General features: G+C 40.0%; 1 protein-coding gene across 1 annotated transcript in view; it reads right to left on the bottom strand.

Annotated features, from left to right (window-relative positions):
• HYDIN (HYDIN axonemal central pair apparatus protein) overlaps positions 1-25681 on the bottom strand; it is a 347988-nt gene that overhangs the window by 283259 nt on the left and 39048 nt on the right. Inside the window, exons 4-6 of the mRNA XM_060398473.1 lie at positions 24988-25107; positions 21759-21893; positions 5670-5869 (exon numbers count right to left, since the gene is read on the bottom strand). Coding sequence (XP_060254456.1) covers positions 5670-5869; positions 21759-21893; positions 24988-25107 — 455 coding nt within the window. The remainder of the gene's footprint in view (positions 1-5669; positions 5870-21758; positions 21894-24987; positions 25108-25681) is intronic.

The following is a 25681-nucleotide window of genomic DNA, read 5'->3' as shown; positions in this document are numbered from 1 at the left end:
CATGTACTCTATGCTCAATACTACAGTAGGCATTTCATATATGTCAATTCTTTTAGTCCTCAAAAACCTTGAGAAAGCAGGTCCTGTTATTTGCATTTTAGACATGAGAAATGTTTGCTCTAAAAGCACATGCAACCAGCCCAAAGCTACCCAACTAGTGAGTGATACAGCAGGGATGGAAGCTTGCCCTCAAGTTCAAGTTCTCCCTATGTCCCCAGACTATCCCTGAATGTGGAAACCACCTGGTTAGATTTATCTTTGTGTCTCTCACCAGCCCATGCACAGTTATTTACTCATAAGAGCCTCTCAAAACATGTTGAATTGAATTATAATCAACTTTTAAAGGGAACTTTAAAATATATCTAATTTTTACTTACTCTTTCTACCATTTTGGTGGAATACAGAAGGAGCAGACTTCTGGTATCTCAAGAATTTCTACTTGATGGGAGATGAAGGTGAGTCTTATTGTCTTTAAAGTTCTTTCCTTTCTTAAAGGCTCAGAAAGGATCAAGAACTGGCCCCAGCTTCCTGGCTTTGAGAAAAACACTGTAGTATTTTCTTCTATCTCTGCTTTCCTAGTTCCTAATATTTTTCTTCCTACACTGTGTTTTCATTATCTTTTCAAACATTTCTCAGCAGCAAAATAACAGTTTTGGAATGAATTAGTATTACATTACAGAACCTAAGTTAATTTTCTATGGACAAAGGGACTCTTCTTAGGACCTCTAGACATTCTAATTCTAAAGAGTGGTAACAGTTTCTTCCTTTTTGTGCTAATTGTTGGGCTTATATTACACTAAACTTCTTCAGTGGTTAGAAAGTCACCTGGGAGAGCCATTGCTACTTAGAGCTGCCTAAGCTTCTTCAATAAATCAGACATTAATTGGAGAGAGTGTGTTAAGTTCTGGTGTTTAAACATGTCTATAATTTGATTCTGTACTTCATTTTACTAAAGGCAGACAGACTGAAAAGGCTAGAGAATACCAAGTACCAGAAAATGATCTTACAAAGAGGTAAAGGGTGCTGTTCCTCCAGGGTATAAGGCTGGCTCTGTCTACCAGAATGTCTGGTTTTGACATCACATCCTCATTAATACTGCATACTTGATCAGGGAGGGAATTCAGGTTTGTGAAAAATCATGAGCCATGAGAAAGATTTTGAGTTTTTTGTTCAATTCACTAGGAACTGCTCGTAAGAACTAAAATGATCCCATCCAAATGATTCAATATTTTAGCAGAAGACTAAATATTGATTGTATTATATTAAACACTGAATATAAAATTAAATAAATTTTATAATAATAATAATATTAATAATAATTTTTTCCTTTAGAGAATCTTATTAATTGATTCCTAAATTGAGATTTTAGATTTTTAAATTGCTTCTTCATTCTTTCTATTTCACCTTCCAAAATTAATCCTACTTTAATAGTCAAACTTATTCTGGTACCTACAAGAGTTTTAGGTCAAATCTGTAATAAAGTTGAAAAGTTATTGTTTGTGTTCTCTGTATATTTTACAGCACATTGAGGCTCCTTTTATAGTGTAAAAAAACATTATGCCTCTTTTATGGTACTTGGCGCATGTTTTTCATTTTAAGTTATTGTAGAGGTTTATAGTTGTAGCTCTGTTGTGATATACTGTTGGTTAGGCATCCTATAAACATTTATTGAGCACTTATTTATTCTAGACACTTTGCTAGATGCTGGGGACATACAAATGAAAAGAGATAAAATCCTTGCATTTGAGAAGCTCATATTCTAATGGGAGCAGCAGACACATAAAGAGAGTTTCATTTTTTGTTATTTATATGAACCTATTTATAAACTTAGCCATTAATTAAACTATTATTTCAATGAAAATAATATGATTTGCTTTTTTAAAACAATTCCCTGAGAGATATTTCTAACTGTATAATGACCATAAAAGAAGCAAGACTTTTTGACTTCCCAAACTATTACTGCTCCACTATGTCTGATGAGAATCATGCTGTCAATGAAAGAGGGGTCCTCAGTCCTGCCTGGGCAACATAATCACCTACACAGTTTTTAGGATAGTCATCAGAGGATCTCCCCAGACATTCGGATTTAATACAATGTGACCACAAAATCAGCTGCATTCTTCAGAAACCAATTCTGGCTAACTTAGACAGAAAGAGGATTTATTGGAAGGATTTGGAAGTAACTCACAGAATCGACATCATGGTTGTAATACAGACATTTAGAGGAAAGAACATTAAAGTACCGTTTGGTACAGAATCTACACAGGAAAACAAAAATGAATAGGAAATTCAACTGAAAGATTTGATTATATAGAAGATGGAAGCTATGAAAAGCCCAACTTAAGATGGTAAACTAGCTCAGGGATTGGTAACAGCAGTAAGCCACTTCCATCACTAGGCTGGAGACAAAAGGAGTGGAGGAAGTGTTAGCAGGTCCTGGGGACCGGGTAGAAGTTAGAACCATGGCAGGTCTGTCTGACAGGAGCTAGAACAGCAGAGGAGATGCAGCTGCTTTGCTGGGGACTCTACCGAAGTCAGAAAGGGAGAAAGAGAAACACTGTGACTTCTTCCCACTCTCCAACCTCCTCCTAGTTCCCACCGCCCTGGACAAACACAGCTGGCATCCAGCAGGTCTGCAGGTGAGGGAGGATAACACAGCCCAACATTGATGTTGAACAAAGCCTGGAAGGGCGAGGAATGGATCTTAAGGTAAACAAGGCCAGAACTGGCCCATGTTGGTTTTTAATCCAAGTTTTATTATTAACTTACTGGGAGAACTTGAATAAGTCATTTTCCTTCTCAGACCTTACTTCTTTCATCTGTAAAATTAAAATGTGGGACTCTGAGCTTCTAAGGTCATTATGATTCCTGGCTAGTCCTTGAGTTAGCTCACCATGTTACCTTAGAAGCGCTTCTATATTATGATTCACTTTCAGTTGTATGAATACAAAAGTTTTAGATCTTTTCCTGCAACTTCATACTATTAAATCTGTGATTTCGTTTTACTTTATATGAATGTATTGCCATTTACGTGTAGTTGTGAAGAATCAGCCAAACAATTCAGGAAGGTATGCTGCCTGTGTTTGTTTTTCCACCTTATGTGGATTCTCTCTTTCACTGGAACATTATCAATGTAACAGGAAGTTTTTAACATGTATTATGGATGGCGGTTATGAAGGGTCTTTTTCCTTAACGTAAAGAGATTGGTTCTTTCTAAGTGACAGTGAGCCAGTTGAACAACTTGCCCCCTTCCCTTCAATCAAAATATGAGTCTTACCACAAAATGCAAACAAAAGCTTTATAAGTACTTTGACAACCTGAGCAGACACTGATTTACAAGAGTTTTTCCTTCGCTTCTGCTGACTGATTTATCTAAAGTAGGTCAGAGCCCTGCTTCCACCCAGGAGGAAGAAAGCTTGAAAGAGTGTTTCTCCTACCCTAACAATGAAAAAAAAAAACAGATAAACCACAAAATCACAATTTTTCTCAAACCCATTAGAGAGCTGACATTGCAGGGCAAACAAAAATGGGCAATGCTCTGCTCCTAATTAAGAAGAGACATGTGCCGAGGAGTTCACCTGTGGCAGATAGAGCACTCCTACAAGCAGAAGAAGTGATGAAAGAGGATGGAGCAAAAGACATATTTGAAGAGATAATAGCTGATATTTCCCCAAAATAGTGAAAGATCCAAGAAGCTCAGGGAATGTCATGCAGGATTAAAACCAAAACAAAATAAAAGCAAAATAAAATTCTTAAAACAAAAAATAACCAAAAACAAAATCCACACCTAGATTCATCACATTTAAACTGCTTAAAACCAAATATCTTCAGAAATCTTGAAGGTAGCCCAAGACAAAGATATAATTACCTGTAGACCTATAGATGAACAAAGCTAGAAATCTCTAAAATCTCATTAGAACAATGTAAGCCAAAAGTCAATAAAGTGACATCTTTCCAGTACTAAAAAATGCATATATAATTTAATATTCATCAAATGTATACATAATTCACAATTCTATAGAGAAAAAAATCTTTCAAAAATGAAGACAATATGCTTTTTCTTCGGGTAGACAAAAACTGATAGAATATCCACTAGATTTGTGCCACAAGAAATATTAAAGTAGATTTCAGCCACAACAAATGATACCAGACAGAAACTTGAATCTACATGAACTGGTTTACAGATAGTGATGCTCCTGGGACACATGTAAGAATAAGCACAAACTCCCTCCTGTGGGATGTGCCTCAACCTATATTATGGCATCCCTGCTACCAAGTAACCTGAAAACTCTCCCACCAGAAAATACCTAGGAAGTCTGGATAAAAAAAATAACTTATGTAAGTGTGTAGCTAAGCGTGTAAACATAAGAAAAGAAAAGGCAAATCCACAGGATTCAAATCCTCAGGAAAATAAGAACCAGAGCAGTAGGCTACTGAGCCCTTGAAGCCTGGGTTTTAAAAGCCCTGCCAAAGCAGGAGACAAGGTCTTGGGATGGTGAAGTCAGGGGGGCTGGTAACAAAATCCCCATATAAACCTGAGAAACGTCAAAGGCTACCAAAACATTAGCACAAGGGAAAATGTCTACCTTGGTTCCGCGGGAGGGAAAAAGGAACTCCAGGGAATTCATATTGGACGTGTGTCTTCTACAGGTTTGGGGTTTGGACATACATGCTCAGTCCAGGAAACCCTAAGCCAAGAAATTCCCAGAAAGGCAGTCTACGTGGTCTAACCAGGCAGAAGTAAATGCCTGAAGAGATGTATCCTTAAACTAGCAAAGGATTCCACAGATAAAGCCCTTATGAAAATGAATTCATGATTCAGCCCAGGATCTGCACTAGTTTTCAAAAAGCCACAGAAAAGAACTTGACTTTCTGTCTCCTGTCTTCCCAAGCTGGCTACTCTTATTATGGTCCTGCTAATCAGCCAGCAAGGAGATCCAACCAGTCCATTCTGAAGGAGATCAGCCCTGGGATTTCTTTGGAAGGAATGATGCTAAAGCTGAAACTCCAGTACTTTGGCAACCTCATGCGAAGAGTTGACTCATTGGAAAAGACTTTGATGATGGGAGGGATGGGGGCAGGAGGAGAAGGGGACGACAGAGGATGAGATGGCTGGATGGCATCACTGACTCGATGGACGTGAATCTGAGTGAACTCCGGGAGTTGGTGATGGACAGGGAGGCCTGGCGTGCTGCGATTCATGGGGTCGCAAAGAGTCGGACATGACTGAGCGACTGAACTGAACTGAATCAGCCAGCATTTTCATGTCCCATAACAACTGTTCTTTCCTGCCTTATAAGAGAGGTCCTTGAAGGCCATATTTGTACTGTCTCACTGTCTACTACACTGTAGCTACCAAATAAATAAACAGATTAACATTGAACACCTTCGCTTACTAGCTGTGCGCTCTTGAGCAAGTTATACAATCTCTCTATTGCTCAGTCTCTTATCCAGAATTTCAGAAAACCACCTTAACCAAACAGGTAATCTTGAATTTTGGTTTTCTCATGGGATGAAGAGGAAGTCTGCCCCATATCAAGGAGGTCTCCCATCCTTGCAACTGAAGATTATAATAAGCAGTTGCATCTTGACTGCTACTCTGGGAAATTACATGTGTGGACTAGAGTTAGCTAGAGTCAATCAAAACCAAGAGCTGAAGGAATGCATACCTATGAGTTTTGATGTGAAACACAGAATCTTTGTTGCCAATGTTTCGTACCAGCAGGATCTTCTGAGTGCTGTATTTGACAGGGCAAGTGGAAAAATTCAGCTTGTCAGGAAAATCTATGATGGCTCGTGCACCTCTAGCTTTGATGGGCACAATAAACTTTTCTCTTTCAGTAACACAGGTCAACATATGGGCATAATCCTACAAGAGAAGGAGATAATCATTACTTGTGAAAATATCAACATGATCAAGATAACTACAAGAAATATGGCTGTATGCCAAGCATCTTGGAAAACAGTGTAGTGTATGTGTATATATATATATTTTATGAAACCTTCTCAAGAAAGATATACTTTCAATGAGATTAATTAAAATTCAATGAGATTAATTAAAACCTGCAAGCCAATAGAGAAGCTTATACTTCTTGTGTTTCTCAGACATTAGGGAGGTGGGATGCAGGATAGTTGAGGTGCATTCTTCTTTAGACCAGAGGAGGTTCACACCAGTTACTTCATGTCCTCCTTCTAAACCCTACCTACTTATCCTTCAAGCCATCTATTAGACTGATAGCTCCAATTAATGGTCTCTAACCACACTCTTGCAATATGACTGTACAGCTTCTCCATCATGAGTGGAGTCTATTTCTTCAACTGTGTTCTGACCAATGGAATTTGGTAGAAGGTATGCTATGTCAGGTCCAGACTAAAGCCTCAAGAAGTTTTGGGCATTTCCAGTCTAGCTCTTGAAATCATACCACGTAAGTAAGTCTGGTCTAGCCTACTGCAGGATGGCAGCCCAGTTATCCCAGCCAGGGCCATGCTAGACCAGACTGAGGCACCAGGTATGTGAGAGAGCCCAGCCAAGGTAAGCAGTTGCTTATTCAACTCATGATTGGATCCCATCAAGTTTAGCTAAACAACAGTCTTATGAGCCTTAACACTTGAATTTGGGAGTGGTCTGTCATTATACAACAATAGATAAGAACACAGAACCATTTCAAACCTCACCTCATGTGCAAAGCCATTACTGACCATTCCAAATAAAAATGCTGAGGTCTTGGGCATCTATCTTTCCCTGTCTTAAGTTTAAATGCATAAATTTAACAGAAGTACTGAATTAAGTCACCCTTTACCTCCTCTCATAAAATTGGAATTCTTACCCTTAATGCACCAAAGTTAAACGTAAACGCTCACCAACAAGCAAACCTAAATGTGGAAGCGGAGTGTTAACAGTCCCCTCAAGAACAGGCCAGAAGCTCAGAACCACCGTGAAAGGAATTTTCTATCCAAACCAGAATCATTTTCCTTCAAGTTTCCCCATCATTTTAGCATGTGTTTTTGGCTGCAAGGCAATCCTGATTAAGTATTATGGCCTCTTGGAACTCAAGTTTCCTTTTGGTATTCACATAACAAATGGTTTTCAGTGGTGAGGGTTTTAAAACCTCTTTGGACTTGAAGTACTGAGCAGAAAACGGGAATGTCTGACCAACTGACAATTAGACCCTAAGGCCATGCACTCAATTTCATGAAACCCACAGGACCAGTGGAAAGCAGTGGTACTCCCAAGTAGCGTATTCATCCAACCACGTTAATCAGTGTTCAGGTGCCAGGCACTGAGCTGGGTCTGGGTGTACAACTGAGTAGTAAACACAGACACAGATCACCTCGAGCTTACACAGTGATGGCGGAGACAATGAATGAGTAAACGAAGAATATCTAATGTACAATGTAATACACACACAAATATATAAAAAAATATAAAGATAAAACAGCTAGGAGTGGTCTCATATTGCTACTGCTGCTGCTAAGTCACTTCAGTGATGTCCGGCTCTGTGTGACCCCATAGACGGCAGCCCACCAGGCTCCCCGGTCCCTGGGATTCTCCAGGCAAGAACACTGGAGTGGGTTGCCATTTCCTTCTCCAATGCATGAAAGTGAAAAATGAAAGTGAAGTCACTCAGTTGTGTCCGACTCTTCGCAAACGCCATGGAAGACACAGCCTTAAATCTGCCTCCCTGAACTCCAAACTCACACCCAGCAGCCCCAGCAGCATCTCAATGGCTACAAACTTACCATGGCCCAGAGCAAAGTCCCTGACTAATACCATTGCCTACAACTGTGCACAGAGGGGCCCTGCCAAGGGAAAGAACGGGGCCTGAAATCCAGTTTACTCTGACAGTGCCTACTGAATCAGTCTACAGGAGCAGCCTTTTCTCATGCTCACAAGAGCTCCACAATGCTGACTGAGGTCCTGATCATGACCTTCTTTCCACTTTAAATCTGTCCCTTTATTGCCTCCCCATCTCGGTACTGGCATCCACATCCTTCCAGAGGCCTGGATTTAATATCTTGGCATGAGACATCTTTGATTGCTCTATTTCTCAATTTCTTAGTAAACATATAGGACTGACCTTCAAAATAAATCTAGACCACAATTAGGTCTCACTATCTCTACTCTGCAATCCTGACCACACTCTACCCTCTCCAATCTTTTCAGGGTTAACTGGACCCTTTATTTCAAACCTTGCTCCCCGAAAGTCTATTTTCCACACAAGGGTCAGACATGTCAGCTCGGGAAGTTCCTCTGTTCAAAATCTCCCAAACAGAGAGGTGGGGTGCGCTGAGTGCTATTATCTGGCACCTCGGTCATTTCTCTAGCCATACCTCCCTCCCACACAGACTCCTGTCCTCCAGCTACAGCCTTCCCTGCTGCTCCTTGAGTATTTTAGACATGCTCTCCCTTCAGAGCCTTCAAATTCAATGTTCCTTCCATGAAGAACATGCTTCCATGTAGTTATTCACATTGCTCGCTCCCTCACTTTTTTCAGGACTTTGCAGAATGTCCACTGTCTCCCCTAGGCCTCCCCCAACTGCCCTACTATAAACTTGACTCTCCCTCTCCTGTCCCATCAACCTGAGCCTTTCGTTTGCTTTAGCTTTCCCAAAGTGACCTTACATGCTTCCTATTTATTTGGTCTATTTTATGCCTACCCCATATCTCCATGCCGACAGGGATTCTGCCCATTGTACTGACTTCACATACCCTGTGTCGAGAACAGGACCTGGTATTTAGTAAACACTCAACAGGTATTTACTGAAGACAGACAAGTGAGTAATATGATGCAGAGTGAAGAGAAATGAGGTATAAGTGAGTGGGGAAAAGCCTCTATGAGAAGGTGACATTTCAGCAGAAACCTAAGTGAAGGGAGAAATGACACCATGGGGGTGGGTGGTAATTTGAGCAAAGGATAATTCAGAGACCGTGGCCAGAGGGGAAAAAGGCAAGGAGAGGTTAGAGATACAGCAAGGAAGCGGTGGGAGGCCAGATGACATAGGAGCTTGTAAGCCACTGGGAGAACCTGAGGACGGCCAAAAACCTGAATGATGCTAAAAGCTGATCGTGATGCACCTGACTTGTGTTTTAGAAGAATGACTAGCTGCTATGTAGGCAATGAACCATAAGGAAGCTAAGATGAAAAAAGGGTGGCCAGTTAGAAAGCCACTGCAGCAGTCCAAGCAAGAGATGACACTGACCTGGCTTAGTACGATAAATGCTAAACCTAGTGCTTGGTGAGTAGTAAATGTTCAATGAATGTTAGCTGTCATTACAAAAATGTTGCATAAAACACAATGATTTGCATAAGGCATGTAGGAAAAACTCAATTTGTGTACACTTGTTAGGATAATAATGGTAATCCTGGTAATTAATGATGATAATAATTAGAACAGGATAATTTTGGAAAACAACAAGGACTTCAAAGAAAATAAAATGGTGAAATGACAATACAGGAAGGGGCTGCTTTAGGTCAGAACAGCCAAGGCCTCCCTGAGGACGGGACCTCTGAATGGAGACCTGAATAGGAAAACATCCAGTCACGTAAGACCTAGAAATGCAGTGCTCCTGGTGAGGGGAGTTGCAAACATACCAGTCCTAAGGTAGGAGCAAGTCATGAAAATTAGTGGGAACTATTCATGAAATGTATTTAAATTTCATGAATTGGACTCTTAGTTCATCAATTGATTCTGGTTTCTGCACAGTAATAGCAGGCTCAAAAATTATGCCATTCAGATATAAGAAAGCACAAGTCACATGAAGCATACTTGATCCTAGAAAACTCCACAGAATTCAACAATGAAACAGTCTAGTCTGATTACATCAGAATCCTAACGAGATAAGTACTGTTTTCACTTTTTCTTAGGAGATCAAACCCAGCAAGCAAAGGTTTTGTTGGGAATTAGAAACTGGAAAGCTGCTGGCATATGTGGAAACTTAATATCAACTGAGGCTTTGACAGAGAGAACAAAAGATGCTGCTGAATCCTCGAAGAGAGGTGATCCACAAGTAATGTTTTTTATATTTACATACTTCTCTGTCTTCTTCTATAAGGAACTGAAGATAGCTGAAAATAGTAGAGGAGACTAGTTGAAATATTCACAGGGATATGTTCAAATCTTTTCAAATTCCCTAATGAAGAAGATTTGAAATTTTATCAGGATTACATACTTTTTCATAATCAATTCACATAAAAGAATATGAATTCTTCACACAACTCCTTAAAAATGTATTCTAATCGCTAAAGTTCTATATTCAAGATGACTATATTCGATTATATAATATACAATTATATATTGCTCTGTTGGCTTAAAATTAATCCATGTGTTGTGACTTGGGAGGATTTGTCAGCCTGCAAGCTAAGCAACTGCTTTAGCTGATGTACCTCCTTCCACTGTACTTAAATTCAGAGCAACCAGGTCACCATTCAGAACCAAAATATTTATTCCACACTCTTTCTCCTCTACTATGAGAGACTTAGTCATGAATTACTTTACATCCTAAAAATGCTAAATGGTCTCCAGATGAAATTTCCAATCCAGTTTTTTGTCCATTAGCCTTCCTTCCAACATGCCTATCCTCCAAACTTTGGGGGAAAAAAAAATGCAGTGGAATACGAAAGTGGCAGATTTGACTCGGAGAAGTGGAAAGAATGAATCTTGATTTTATATTAGCTCCATGACAGAAGGCAAATGTGGCAATAACTCTGTCCTTTAAGGTCTTAGGCAAAGAAAAATGATGTCTTCTACTGCAGCAAACAACTCCCCAGGCATTCAAGAGTGAGCTCAGCCCATGGTTAAGCCCTCACCATCCTCTTTCTGCCTTTTCTCCACTCCTAAACTTGAGGTGGAATGGCTAACACAGTAAAACCAGGTATGATTAGGACTCAGCACATCTAATACTCACTGTCCTTGAAAAACATTATAAATTTCCTATCCAGTTAAAACTACTTTATAGTATATTTTTAATCTGAAATTCACCTTTCTAAAGGGAAGAATCAGTTCTCAAGTCCCAATCAGTTTAAAAACAAGACTAATCAGGTCTCATGAGCCTTATTCTCTATCACTCTTGAGTCTTCATATGATTTAGCTGAGGTCCCAGCTTCCTAGGGGCACCTACACTTTTCCATCTATTAAAAAGGAATAACCTCTGACCTTTGGCTTGTGAAGACACCCAAGGAATTTCAAATTTATTTTGATCACTTTTATCATTAGTATATAACAATAATGTGGTTACCTCATGATTCATGTACAAATCATCCATTTAAGGTAATTAATATCCTCTTGAGCTTTTTTGCTAAGTTACCTTAAATCTACCAGTCTACCTGTATCTAAATCCATATACTCTGCCTTCACTCCTGTTTTTATCTAAGATCAACTTCTTGCCTGGAATACTAGATCAACCTTCTTACTCACCTCAGGATTTTCCCAAAGCAGCAGTTTTCCCTCTTCATTGAATATTCACAGCTTATAACAATGCTTAAATCGCTTAAATAAACATCAGCTTATAACAATGCTTAAATCGCTTTCATAAACATCAGCTTATAACAATGCTTAAATAGCCTCACCTTAAATATTAATAAACAACCCTCAATTTCAACACCCACCTCTAGCTACTGCCCCATTTTCCAATTACTCTTTATAGCAAAACTCCTCAACGATGTTATTTATACTCAATATCACCACCTCCTCATTTTCCATTCTTTCTTCTATCTACCACATCAGGCTTCTGTACCCAACATTCCACAGAAACTGTTCTCACCAAGGTCACTAATGACTTTGCCAAACCCAAAGGCTAAATCCACATCCTTGCTTTATTCTATTTTTAATAGCTTAGGGCACAGTGGATTACTTATTTTTTTCATAATAAATTGATTTTATTGAAGTACAGTTGACTTACAATATTTTAGGTACACAGCAAGGTGATTCAGTTATACATATATACATATATTATTTTTCAGGTTATTTTCCATTATAGGTTATTAGGGATCAAGACGATCCCCAAGAAAAAGAAATGCGAAAAAGCAAAACAGCTGTCTGAGGAGACCCTACAAATAGCTGTGAAAAGAAGAGAGGTGAAAAGCAAAGGAGAAAAGGAAAGATTTGCCCATTTGAATGCAGAGTTCCAAAGAACAGCAAGGAGAGATAAGAAAGCCTTCCTCAGCAATCAATGCAAAGAAATAGAGGAAAACAATAGAATACGAAAGACTAGAGATCTCTTCAAGAAAATCCAAGATACCAAGGGAACATTTCATGCAAATATGGACTCAATAAAGGACAGAAATGGTATGGACGTAACAGAAGCAGAAGATATTAAGAAGAGGTGGCAAGAATGCACAGAAGAACTATACAAAAAAGATCTTCATGACCAAGATAATCATGATGGTGTGATCACTCACCTAGAGCCAGACATCCTGGAATGTGAAGTCAAGTGGGCCTTAGAAAGCATCACTACAAACAAAGCTAGTGGAGGTGATGGAATTCCAGTGGAGCTATTTCAAATCCTGAAAGATGATGCTGTGAAAGTGCTGCACTCAATATGCCAGCAAATTGGGAAAACTCAGCAGTAGCCACAGGACTGGAAAAGGTCAGTTTTCATTCCAATCCCAAAGAAAGGCAATGCCAAAGAATGCTCAAACTACCACACAACTGCACTCATCTCACATGCTAGTAAAGCAACACTCAAAATTCTCCAAGCCAGGTTTCAGCAATATGTGAACCGTGAACTTCCAGATGTTCAAGCTGGTTGTAGAAAAGGCAGAGGAACCAGAGATCAAATTGCCAACATCCACTGGATCATGGAAAAAGCAAGAGAGTTCCAGAAAACATCTATTTCTGCTTTATTGACTATGCCAAAGCCTTTGACTTGTGGATCACAATAAACTGGAAAATTTTGAAAGAGATGGGAATACCAGACCACCTGACCTGCCTCTTGAGAAATCTGTATGCAGGTCAGGAAGCAACAGTTAGAACTGGACATGGAACAATGGACTGGTTCCAAAGAGGAAAAGGAGTATGTCAAGGCTGTATATTGTCACCCTACTTATTTAACTTATATGCAGAGTACATCATGAGAAACGCTGGGCTGGATGAATCACAAGCTAGAATCAAGATTGCTGGGAGAAATATCAATAACCTCAGATATGCAGGTGACATCACTCTTATGGCAGAAAGTGAAGAGGAACTAAACAGCCTTTGATGAAAGTGAAAGAGGAGAGCGAAAATGTTGGCTTAATGCTCAACATTCAGAAAACTGAATGGCATGAAAGGTCATGGCATCCGGTCCCATCACTTCATGGCAGTTAGATGGGGGAACAGTGGAAATAGTGGCTGACTTTATCTTGGGGGGCTTCAAAATCACTGCAGATGGTGATTGCAGCCATGAAATTAAAAGACACTTACTCCTTGGAAGGAAAGTTATGACCAACCTAGACAGCATTTTAAAAAGCAGAGAAATTACTTTGTCAACAAAGGTCCATCTAGTCAAGGCTATGGTTTTTCCAGTAGTCATGTGTGGATGTGAGAGTTGGACTATAAAGAAAGCTGAGTGCCGAAGAATTGATGCTTTTGAATTGTGGTGTTGGAGAAGACTCTTGAGAGTCCCTTGGACTGCAAGGAGATCCAACCAGTCCATCCTAAAGGAAATCAGTCCTAGGTGTTCATTGGAAGGACTGATGTTGAAGCTGAAACTCCAATATTTTGGCCACCTGATGCAAAGAGCTGACTCATTTGAAAAGACCCTGATGTTAGGAAAGATTGAAGGCAGGAGGAGAAGGGGACGACAGAGGATGAGACAGTTAGCTGGCATCACCGGCTCAATGGACATGAGCTTGGGTGAACTCCGGGAGTTGGTGATGGACAGGGAGGCCTGGCATGCTGCAGTTCATGGGGTCACAAAGAGTCGGATACGACTGCGCGACTGAACTGAACTGATAGGTTATTATAAAATCTTGATTACAGTTCCCTGTGCTATAGAGTAAATCTTTGTTGCTTGTTGCATATCTATTGTTTTAACTAGAAATCTAGCATTCTAGTCATAGTAAGTCAAACAAGTGGAGTCAATATGTCATAAATATTTTAGTGCTTCTTTTTTAATATACTTTACCTATTGACTACACTAAGGCCTCTGGCTGTGTGGATCACAATAAACTGTAAAAAATTCTTAAAGAGAGGGGAATAACAGACCACTTCACCTATCTCCTGAGAAACCTGTGCGCAGGTCAAGAAGCAACAGTTAGAACCTAACATGGAACGATGGACTGGTTCAAACTGGGAAAGGAGTACAAGAAGGCTGTATATTGTTACCCTGCTTATTTAACTTCTATGCAGAGGACGTTGTATGAAACGTCAGGCTGGATGAATCAAAAGCTGAAATCAAGACTGCTGGGAGAGGTACCAATAACTTCAGGTATGTAGATGATACCACTCTATTGGCAGAAAGTAAAGAGGAACTAAAGAGTCTCTTCATAAGGGTGAAGGAGGAGAGTGAAAAAGCTGGCTTGAAACTCAACATTCATAAAACTAAGATCATGGCATCTGGTCCCTTCACTTCAAGGCAAAAAGAAGGTGAAAAAGTGAAGCAGTGGTAAAGTTTATTTGGGGGGCTCCAAAATCACTGTGAATGGTGACTGCAGCCATGAAATTAAAAGATGCTGCTCCTTGGAAGGAAAGCTATAACAAACCTAGACAGCATATTAAAAAGCAGAGATATTACTTTGCTGACAAAGGTCTGTGTAGTCAAAACTATGGTTTTTCTAGTATGTATAGATGTGAGAGCTGGACATTAAAGAAGGCTGAACACTGAAGAACTGATGCTTTTGAACTGTTGTGCTGGAGAAGGCTCTTGAGAGTCCCTTGGACAGTAAGGAGATCAAACCAGTCGATCCTAAAGGAAATCAACCCCAAAAATTCATTGGAAGGACTGTTGCTAAAACTGAAGCTCCAATATTTTGGCCACCTGATGTGAAGAGCTGACTCATTGGAAAAGACCCTCCTGCTGGGAAAGACTGAAGGCAAAAGGAGAAGGGGTGGAGGAAGAGATAGATAGATAGCATCAGCAACTCGATGGACACGAATGTGAGCAAACTCTGGGATATAGTGGAGAACAGAGGAGCCTGGTGGGCTTACAGTCCATGGAGTTGCAAAAGTTAGACACAACTCAGTGACTAAAAGACAACAATCCATCTGGACTCTGAAGCACTGCAATCTCTGGGTTTCCCTCCTACTTCACAACTACCTCTTCTTAGCATCATACTCTGCTGACCACCAAGGGTGGTACTTACATTTATGACTTGTGGTTTCTAAATGTTTGCCTGTAGCCCCAACACTTCCCCTTTCCTGAAGACCACTGTGTCCAACTGCTTCCTTGATATTTCTACTTGGATGTCTAAAGGGAAATTTAAACGACTTATAAAACTGAGTTCCTGGTTTCCTTCCTCACTCCTCCCACGGGGTCGGCTTCCATCAAGTACACGTGTTGGAAGTGCTGCTCACGTCACTGGCCAACACGTAGACACAGCAGCTACAAGGAAGGCTGGGGAAGTGCAACCTTTTATCTCTGGCAGGTATGAATCCAATCAAAATTTGTGATTCTCTTACCAATGAGGAAAGAGAACAATAGATGCCAAGAGTGCACAGCTAGCCGTTACGCCTCACACCCTCTTCAGTCTATTCTCCACAGAGCAACCAGAGTGATCTTAAAATGTAAGTCTGATATGTAATTCCTAATCAAAACTCACCAGGGTAGATAAAGGGGAAGAATCAAGCATTTATTCTATCTTTCCTGTATGAACTGTACCTCAGGAAGTTCACTATAGCGTTACAAAAATAAAGCATAACAACAGACATTTTGCGCCTTGATGTGATGCAATAGGACATACCACATTACCCAAGAATTCTGGCCCCTCAAAAATCACACATGAATCTAACCAAACCTCTAGATCTAACTACTGGTCTATAGGAAACAGAGGGGATGGAGGATCACTCTATGGAATCTGGTGAAGATGCACTTAGTACCTTGTTTGGATCCCAATTTAAGAAAATGAACTTAAAAAATAAACATATACATATATACAAATCTACATATACAATACACACATCTACATCTACAAAAAAAAAACATATACATATACATCATATACATATGTATATTACTCAACTGGGCAGATCTGAATACTGACCAGATATTTGATGATATTAAGGAGCTACTGTCCATTTTTTACATGTGATAAATATACTGTGACTTAACTTTTAAAAAGGACCTTATCACTTAGAGACAAACAATGAAGTACAATGAAATGATGTATGGGACTTGTTGCAAAGTCCTCTGGGGCAGGGGACAGGATGATGAAGCAAGATGGCCATATGCCGACAGCTTGAAAATCTGGGTGACGACAATTCACTATTCCATTCTCTATACTTCTGCATATGGGGAGAGCTTCCATAATAAACACTAGCTTAAGTATTTTATGATGGCTTCCTATTCTACTCTGTATGACTTCTAAGATTCCTCACGGTCTCACCCTCTACAAACCTTGTCTCCTACCATGTTCTGAGCAGTTTCCTCTCCTCCAGTCACACTGGCCACCCACTTCCCTGACCTGCTGCCAGGCATGCTTCTGTCACAGGGCCTCCATGAGTGAGGCTCTGCTCCCAGACAACAATACCTGCCCAGTTCAGCTCTCGACCCAAAAGTTACCTCATTGAAGAAGTCTCTCCTCAGCTTCCTACTGAAAGGAAACAGTCTCCATTCTCTACCACTTTCTGTTCTCTATCATGTCACTATCTGATATTAAATGATATGTCTGTTTATTCATTGTGGAATGAATAAGCCCCAGAAAGGCCAGGCTTCTGCTATTCTCCACTGGATCCTGGCTTATAGCACTGAGCCTGGTGTACAGTGAGTGAAATAATATTCATATTAATATCATTATTTGGATATTACACTATCAAGAGTTCTTAATAAAGAGAACACCTGAGACCCTCATTAGCCGTATTACAAAATGACATTTATCAAATCCAGAAAGCTAGAAAATAGTGATGTGATTCACTACGAAGATATGGAACCAAGTGGGGAGAAACACTTTTAAAGAAGACTTCTTAGACATCTTTCTCCTGGTTGAAAAGACAGGGGAAAAGTCAACATCTAATATATTGACACATCTAATACTTTGCTGACAGAGGTCTGTCTAGTCAAAGCTATGGTTTTTCCAGTAGTCATGTATGGATATGAGAGTGGATCATAAAGAAAGCTGAGCATCAAAGAATTGATGCTTTTGAACGGTAGTGTTCAAGAAGATTCTTGAGAGTCCCTGGGACGGCAAAGAGATCAAACCAGTCCATCCTAGAGGAAATCAGTCCTGAATATTCATTGGAAGGACTGATGCTGAAGCTGAAATTCCAATACTTTGGCCACCTGATGCAAAGAATTGACTCACTGGAAAAGACCCTGATGCTGGGAAGATTGAAGGCAGGAGGAGAAGGGGACAACAGAGAATGATAGTTGGATGGCATCACCGACTTGATAGACATGAGTCTGGGAAAGTTCCAGGAGCTGGTGATGGACAGAGAGGCCTGGCATGCTGCAGTCCATGGGGTCACAAAGAGTCAGACATGACTGAGCAACTGAACTGAACTGAATACATTGATGGCATAAAAAGATATTTGCGCCCTCTTTTCTTATGCCTTTGCTTTTATCCTCTCTAGGCCATCCTCAAGTTGAAGAAACTACCTTTTATTTTCTTGAGATGAACTTACTTATCTCACTTTTCAAGTATTTATCACAATTTCCTATATGTTAGGCCCTATGCTAAGCACCTGGATTACAAGGGGAACCTAGACAGAACCAGGGAGGGCGAATTCCAGGCAGGAAGAAAACTAAATCCCTATCATTATTTTTTGTCAACAATAATTGCTGAATGTGGCAAATCTTATATTTTAATATTTTATATTTATATTTTATATTTATATTAAAATATATTTATTTTTTAAAATATCTATATTTTAATTCAAAATGCTAGCCCTATAGTACACTATGGCTGATTTGCATTGCTGTGTGGCAGAAACCAACACAACACTGTGAAGTAATTATTCTCCAATTAAAAATGTTAAAACTTTTTCAAAAAATATGTACACCTGGATAACAAATTATTGTAATGTTTTTCTATTCTCCTTGGGTCATGTTCTTTAAATTTCATAGTAACAAACCAAGAAAACGATTTTGACAACAAGCTAGGCATTTTCTTAAAACACAACTGAGCAAAAAAAAAAAAAAAAAAAAAAGATAGATCACTTCATATTTTCTTTAAACCACTGCTGCCATTTTCATATGCCAATACTATTGCAAACTGATGCTGTCTTAAGTCCAAGGATGTACCCAGTTTTGCTTTCCTACAAAAGCCTACTATTTCTTCTATTCTTTTTAATAGTAAAGATACAAATTTAAGAGGTCAAGAAAAATGCAAGGCTCCAGAAATTGATAGTGTTATGATAACATCGACCACTATATTTCTACTTTCCATGACATGTACACTAGGATTATTAGATAAATAACATATCCAATCTTTTTTTTTTCAAGTCCACGTGAAAAGAGATAAGGAAAGCTGAAACGAATTTGCTGCACCTGTTATCTGGGTATTTGGCATCCTTTAACAAGTTAAATCTCCAGGAAGCTAGATTAATAGATGACAGGGGGAAAAAATGTATACTGCATTATAATCTTCGACATGCTAATATACAAAGGGGGCTGAAAATCCAATTGAAAGAGGACTGGCTTATTAAACTGTGGCATGCTGCAATTTACATATCTCACCCTCCAGATGTGAGGAGGGTAAATGAGAATGAAGTGTGTTCAGATCAGCAGGGGATAGGAAGAAAAACGCATATGCATTTTGGCTATCAATTTGGCCAAGTGGAGAAAAAGTGACACAGTGAGAAGATTGACTTTTATTCTTCCTAAAATAAATCTAGTCTTGCTACCGCTCTGCTACATTATGGATCAGCACTGAAGACAGCAGGGCTAACCCTAGCTGGTTGTTCTGGGCACACCCTGTTGGTTTTCCAACAGCAAGAGTGAATGTAGATGGCCAGACAGCTAGAAAAACTACTGCAATGGGGCCCTGCTGATGGTGCAGGCTGGCAGGATCTTTGTGGAAAAATGGGGACCAAAACTAGCAGCAGGTGCTTCTCCAAATAGCCACCATTAGTCTTAGACAGTCAGTAAAAGGAGAAATCACCACGTCCTCAGAAACACATATTATGTCAATTATTTCACAGCTTAGAGCCCAATCCAACACAAAATCCTAATGTACTGAAAATGGTATCAATTTCTCATAGTCAGCCCCTACTCTCAGCCTATCTCCTCTAACACATGCGTGTAACCCTTGATAACTTTCAAATACTTAAAAGAAATACTAAAGCAACGTTTAATTGATTTGTTTTTAATTAGGGCTTTCCCAATAGACCACAGCAATGTTGGTGAAATGGAACGGTAAGAGGGAATAAAAGAGCTAGGAGTAAGAAGGAGCAGCCACAAAATACAGCCATGGAGTAATCCTCGGTGGGAATGCTGGCATTTCATATTTATAAAGTGGGTACAAATTCACTTAAAATAGTTATTTGCTGTATAGATAAGTAGTTCTAAAAATCTCTCCCTTTGCTTTTAGTTTTTGATGAGGGGAAATTAAAAACATTTATAAATAAAACAGAAGAGTATAACAAATCCCATGTACTCATCACCCAGATTCAACAGAAACTAACGTTCTGTCCTTCGGGGTTCATCTGCCTCTATCCATTCGCCTTTCTATTGCTATTACTACATTTTTAAGTTTTTAAGGTAAAAGTTAGATATTTAGAAAGCATAAATACTGAGTGTACAACTTTGAGAAATGAATTCATCCATGGAACCCACACACCTATGATGACACAGTACATTCCACCTCTTCAGAAAGTTCTGTGTATCCCTTTCTCAGTCAGACTGCCTGCAGGTAGAATAATACTTATTCAACAGAAGACTTTTTTTTTTCCCTCTGGCACAGAAAAAAAAATTAAGGAAAGCCAACCCCTCGAATGCAGCAAGCTTTACATTTCAAGCTGCATAAAGGCTTACTATAGCCAGTTTTTATAATAAAATGACAGTGTAGGAATTTGACCCCCAAACTAAGTCCAACCATTCTCTTCACAGATAATATTCAGATATAGAACCTGGAGAAAAAAAAAATCAGGACTTAATAATGTACAGCAAAAAGCACTACTTCTGGAGCTATTTATCTTTTTGGTTATTTCAGTAACACCCCAAACAAAATGAAAAGTTCATAAACACAATCCAAGAAACAGACAGTAATACTACAAAGTGGAAAATTAATAACAGCGGTATTATATAATGAAATTTCTAACCACTCAGTACAGTGATCCATGCTTGGCAGGTCACATTAAATCCTCTATCCCTGCTCTCTAGAAAAGTACAAACAATAGCAGCAGCAGAGGAACACCGCTAATGACATTTACAGCAGCTAAAAAGTATTACTGATAGAGAAGAAAGGATTCAAAGCTAGTTCACTCTCTCCATTATGTTCTGATTCCATCTGTAATGGCACAGCACAGATAAGCATACACACTATTAACATTACATGTAAACTGACATTTTGTTATGCCTATTTTAGCCTTGGTGTGGGGTGGTTTTTTTTGTTTGTTTGTTTTTTGTGGGTTTTTTTGTCCTTGTTCTTTCAGTCATACTGGCAAAATCCTTTTTTTTTTTTTTGTTCCTCATATTTTATTTTTTTAAAAATTTTATTTTTACTTTATTGTATTTTACAATACTGTATTGGTTTTGCCATACATTGACATGAATGCACCACGGGTGTATACGAGCTCCCAATCCTTTTCTCTGCCACACAAGTCCCCACTTTGCCCCTTACAGAGGAAAACTCAACCTGCAATCTTGCACTCTTGGAGAAGGGGTGGGGAGAAGCCACCCTCCCTCAGTCCCTCAAGCTAGTTCTTCCTTCCAGAAGTAACTGGAATTTACACAACTGAGGAGAGAGGAGAGAGAGCCTGAAAATGAGCCTGATGGCTGTGGTGGTGCTGGACGGAAATGGCTTCTTTTTGAACTCAGGCTCTGTGCAGACAGGGGTAAGAAGACAAGGAAGGCCTCTGCTTTCGGTTCTAGCTTCCCCACTTGCGCTTGGGCGGAGCTACTGGTGAGGTGAGCCCTTCCCCGAGGACTGGTTGCCCACCGTCACTAGGGAGCAGAAGGAGGCCTTCTCTGGGCCTCAGGTCCTGGTCACATTCTTTGCCATTAATGGGACCGATACTGTGATCAGCCTTTGAATCTTAGGTCTCTCTCCTAAACTAGTTACAAGGTGGGGAGGAAGGATGTAACTAACTAGGATCCCAAACTCCCAAGAAGCCGTGATCTCTACCTTTGTCTCAGCTCACGACGCCTGGACCACGTCGTTCCCTTTTTGGCGCCTCTCCAGCTGCACTGTCCAACATGAATATGCTGAGGTGGGTGCCAGGGAAGCATCCAGAAGGCTACCCTTCTTTACAGTCTGGCTACCCGCAGCTCATATAAGCCCTCATCGCTGTTTGACAGTTCTTTCCTATTCCCAGTGGTGCACCATGCCCTCCTCTCCTCCGCCCTGACCATTCCTCTCACCACCACCACCAGCAGTACCATCAATGACGCCATCGACAACACCACTGCCACCCACCACCACCTCCACGAACGTTCAGAATTGCAAACTTGCCAGGGCTGCTGTTACCTTGTTTTCCTCGGGAGTAAAGAGGATTCGGAACACGGATGGCACTCCTGGAGCGACTTTGTGGCTGATATCTTTGGGGCTGATTACTTTAAAGTAAGGTGAACTTTCCTCAACAACTTTCACCATCCTTGGAATCTGCAAGAAAAACCCAGTAACGGGCACTGTTGTTGAAAATTTTTATTTTATTATTTATATGTGACTATTTTTTGAAAACTAACTGCTTAATCATCTAAAACCCCACCTACACTGGGGAGCTGCACTGGACTTTCCAACATCTGAGAGCTGCTCCGGGAGAAGAAATCACACCGCACTCCTGCTGTGGCTCAGCCACTGCACACGGGGCACCACTTGATCCTCGCAATAACCTCTGAGCTTCACTACAATTCATTCTTCAGATGAGGAAACAGACACTTTCCCTAAGAGTTACAGCTTCACCAAGCGATGGTGTTCAGAATCAAATCCTGCCCTACCTCTACCTTCCTTCCCTACAGGATTGCCCACCCAACACTACTGTGAAGCAAGAACATAGAGGGCAGTAGAATATCCGCAAGGCCAGTCTCAGAGCAGGTTCAAACAGTTCCATCCTTTTAAAGTCTTATTTTTCTGCCCTGCTTGCTTCACCCAGAGTACACACACCTATCTTGGACAGCCCCCAGCAATAAAGGAAACGTAACTGTGAGAAGAGGGGTGGTCAGAGGTAGAGGTTCTAGGGACACAGGAACCCGAGAGGATTGTTTTTTAAAGAAAAAAAAAAAAGATTTAAAGGCAGCAGAAGAAAGTTAACTATAGCTAAGTCCGTCCTAGGAGTCTCAGGTGAAAAATGAGGAAACAAGAACCCCACAGCCTCTCAAAGCTGGAGCCCAGATGTGGAAAGAAGAAGAAACGCAGAGAGAATTCAGACAGATCTTAAGACTAGAGACTGGGGAGGTAAGAAAGAGATGTGTGCGTATCTGATGGGAATAGAACTGGCTTTGCTGTTAGGAGAAAAGTTCAATGGCATTCGTGATGTGTTAAATGATGACATATAAGCTTATTGGGAATACTTTTAGTAAGATCATAACTGTGGATTAAAAACTAGAAAGGAAAACAACAGCAACACTAGTAATAATACTAATACTGCTTTAGTGCTTACTAATGACAGGCACTGAGCTGAATACTTTACATCCATTATCTCTTTTAATATTCCAAACAACCTATTGAAATGGGTGCAATTATTATCCCCGTAGCTTGGAGAAGTGAAGTGACTTGCCCAAAGTCTACAGCTAGGAGAGCACCCACCTGGAATCTGATCCCAGATTAATCTGACTCTGGAGTCTGGGTGCTTATAATCGTACCCCAAGTGAATTGTGTTGTGGCTTGTAGAGTGTTCACGGCTCACTTTCAACTTGTGCGTTCAAGAGAGAGAGAAGAACAACAACCAGGCTCTGTCTTTGGAATTCCAAGCCAGTGAGGAAGCCAAAGGTGAGTGACACAGAGAGCATTTTTCAGTGTCCTAAATTTATCTCAGTGGTTCCTTCATAAAACAGGAAGGAGAGAAGCAGGCTTACATCAGGCACCTCGTACAAGGGTCCTGGGATTAACGTACCAAGAACAAGCCTGCCTGGCCTAGAGAACCTGTTTGCTTGTTGGCAGCTGAACTTCCTTGGATGAGAACCTTCTTTTCATGGGGTCCAATACTCCAATAGCATCTGACCAAGAGGTGTGGGTTTTATCCACAAGAACTGAGTGTGCTTTGGTAGACAAGGCTAACACATGCCTCTTATCCTTGACATGCTCACTACACCCACTGACAATCTTTTCTTGTTGATGGCCAGGGAGGAGTACCTTTTGTTCTAGGTCCTCTTTGCCTTTGATAGCCTAAAAAAACTTGAACAAGAGTCAAAAAGCAGTGGAGAAAGGGAAAAAGAGAACTGAAAGTGAGAAACTAAACTGGTTGGCAGCCCTATGTAACTGATCTCTTCTTGAGATATGTGAACAGAAGTATAAACATCTCGGGTTCTTTTTCTTCCCTCTGCCTACCCTTTAGCTTCCATCCCATGAGCTTCTCTTGCTAACTCTCCTGCAGTGAAGAACTAAATGTTCCATCTTTCAAAGTCTGACTTTGCTGTCACTAAATAACCTCATTGATCTCTGAAAGGCATCACTGATTCCTTTAATCAGTTACTGTAGTAAATATAACTGCAAGTCTTCCCATTTGCCTTGAATTCTTATATAGTCTTCACTTAATTTCCCACTTTTATTATACCTAGAATTTTTGTCTCAATGTTCTAAGTCTCCTATAAGTATTTCTACTTGTCCTTAACACCTGATATTTAGCATCTCCCTAATGCCTTCCTCCCTATCTGATTACTTTTCATGCTTAACTGTGCTTCATGCTGACATACTGCATTATTCTTTCTTTCATCATTGTTATATGTCAAGAAAATCTTTGGTCGTTTAATACTCTTTCTTGAAATAAACCCTAATTTATCTCTGAAGGGAAAAGGCATCATGATGGAGAAGAAATCCTCAGTTGCAACCACAAAGAAGGAACAGACAGTGGGAGAAGCCATCCAAATCTATCTGTAGACAAATTCTGAAGGCTCTCTGAGGTAGAAGGGGGGAGATGTAAAAGAGAAAACAGGAACTTCCTTTTTTGAAGTTTTTTCTAATATAATTTGCATAATCTAAACGCATTGGCTCAACAAATGCAATTCATATGAGTAGACTTGATACCTTCTCTGAAAGGCATCACTGATTCCTTTAATGAGCTACTGTAGTGAATATAACTGCAAGTCTTCCCATTTGCCTTTAATTCTTACAGAGACTTCACTTAATTCCCCTTCTTTATTACAGCTAGAATTTGTGGCTATAATAGTGGGAAATAGTGGCTCTAATGTGGAGTATGTAAACATGAATAGTAATGGCACTGTCTTAAATGAAAACCTCTCCCAAATGGTCACTGGTGAGAATTTCATGATACTCGTCCAGCTAATCTTTTATTCAACAGAATACTTAGTGCACATGGGAGCTTACCATGGCGGGTACTGCCCTGGGACTGAGCATTTAGCAACAAACCAACCAGTATAGTCCTGACTTCATCAAGCTCATAATCAAAGGGCATGTCTTCATCTATTTTCCTAGGTCTATCAAATTAAAGAGCTTATCTAAGATCTTAGGGGATCCCATTCTATCTAATCCCTTCATATATACCCATAAAAGGTACAGCCATCCCGGCAAACATACTCACTGTGTCATTGTTCCTCAAAACCAGTGGGACCTCATAGACTTCACAGGGTGTGTAGTTCTGAAATATGATTTCTGATGGAAAGGGCTGGAATAATGCCTGATCCAGGTCAATTCCTGGAAACTACAGTTGAAAAAATAAATTAATCATATAGTCACAAAGTGGCAGAAATGACTGGGAAAGATAAGAAATTACTACACATACTTATAAATATTAACACTAAGAACCAAGGAAATACTTTAAAAGGAGTAACAGAATGACAAATACTGCAATATTAATGCACATATGCGGAATTTAGAAAGATGGTACCGATGATCCCACACGCAGAGTGGCAAAGGAGACACAGATGTAAGGAACAGACTTTTGGATTCAGCAGGAGAAGGCGAGGGTGGGATGATCTGAGAGAACAGCACTCAAACATATACATTATCATATGTAAAACAGATGACCAGTACAAGTTCGATGCATGAAGCAGGGCACCCAAAGCTGGTGCTCTGGGACAACCCAGAGAGATAGAGTGGGGAGGGAGGTGGGAGGGGGGTTCAGGATGAGGGGGACACATGTATACCTGTGGCTGATTCATGTTGATGTATGACAAAAAACCATCACAATATTGTAAAGTAATTATCCTCCAATTAAAATTGATTAATTTTAAAAAATTCAAAATAACCCATAAATTAGAATTGATAAGTGACTT

Source organism: Ovis aries, chromosome 14 (assembly GCF_016772045.2).
Source record: "Ovis aries strain OAR_USU_Benz2616 breed Rambouillet chromosome 14, ARS-UI_Ramb_v3.0, whole genome shotgun sequence".
NCBI lineage: Eukaryota > Metazoa > Chordata > Mammalia > Artiodactyla > Bovidae > Ovis > Ovis aries.
Note: the sequence above shows the minus strand (reverse complement) of the source record. Positions and strands in the feature narration are given on the sequence as shown.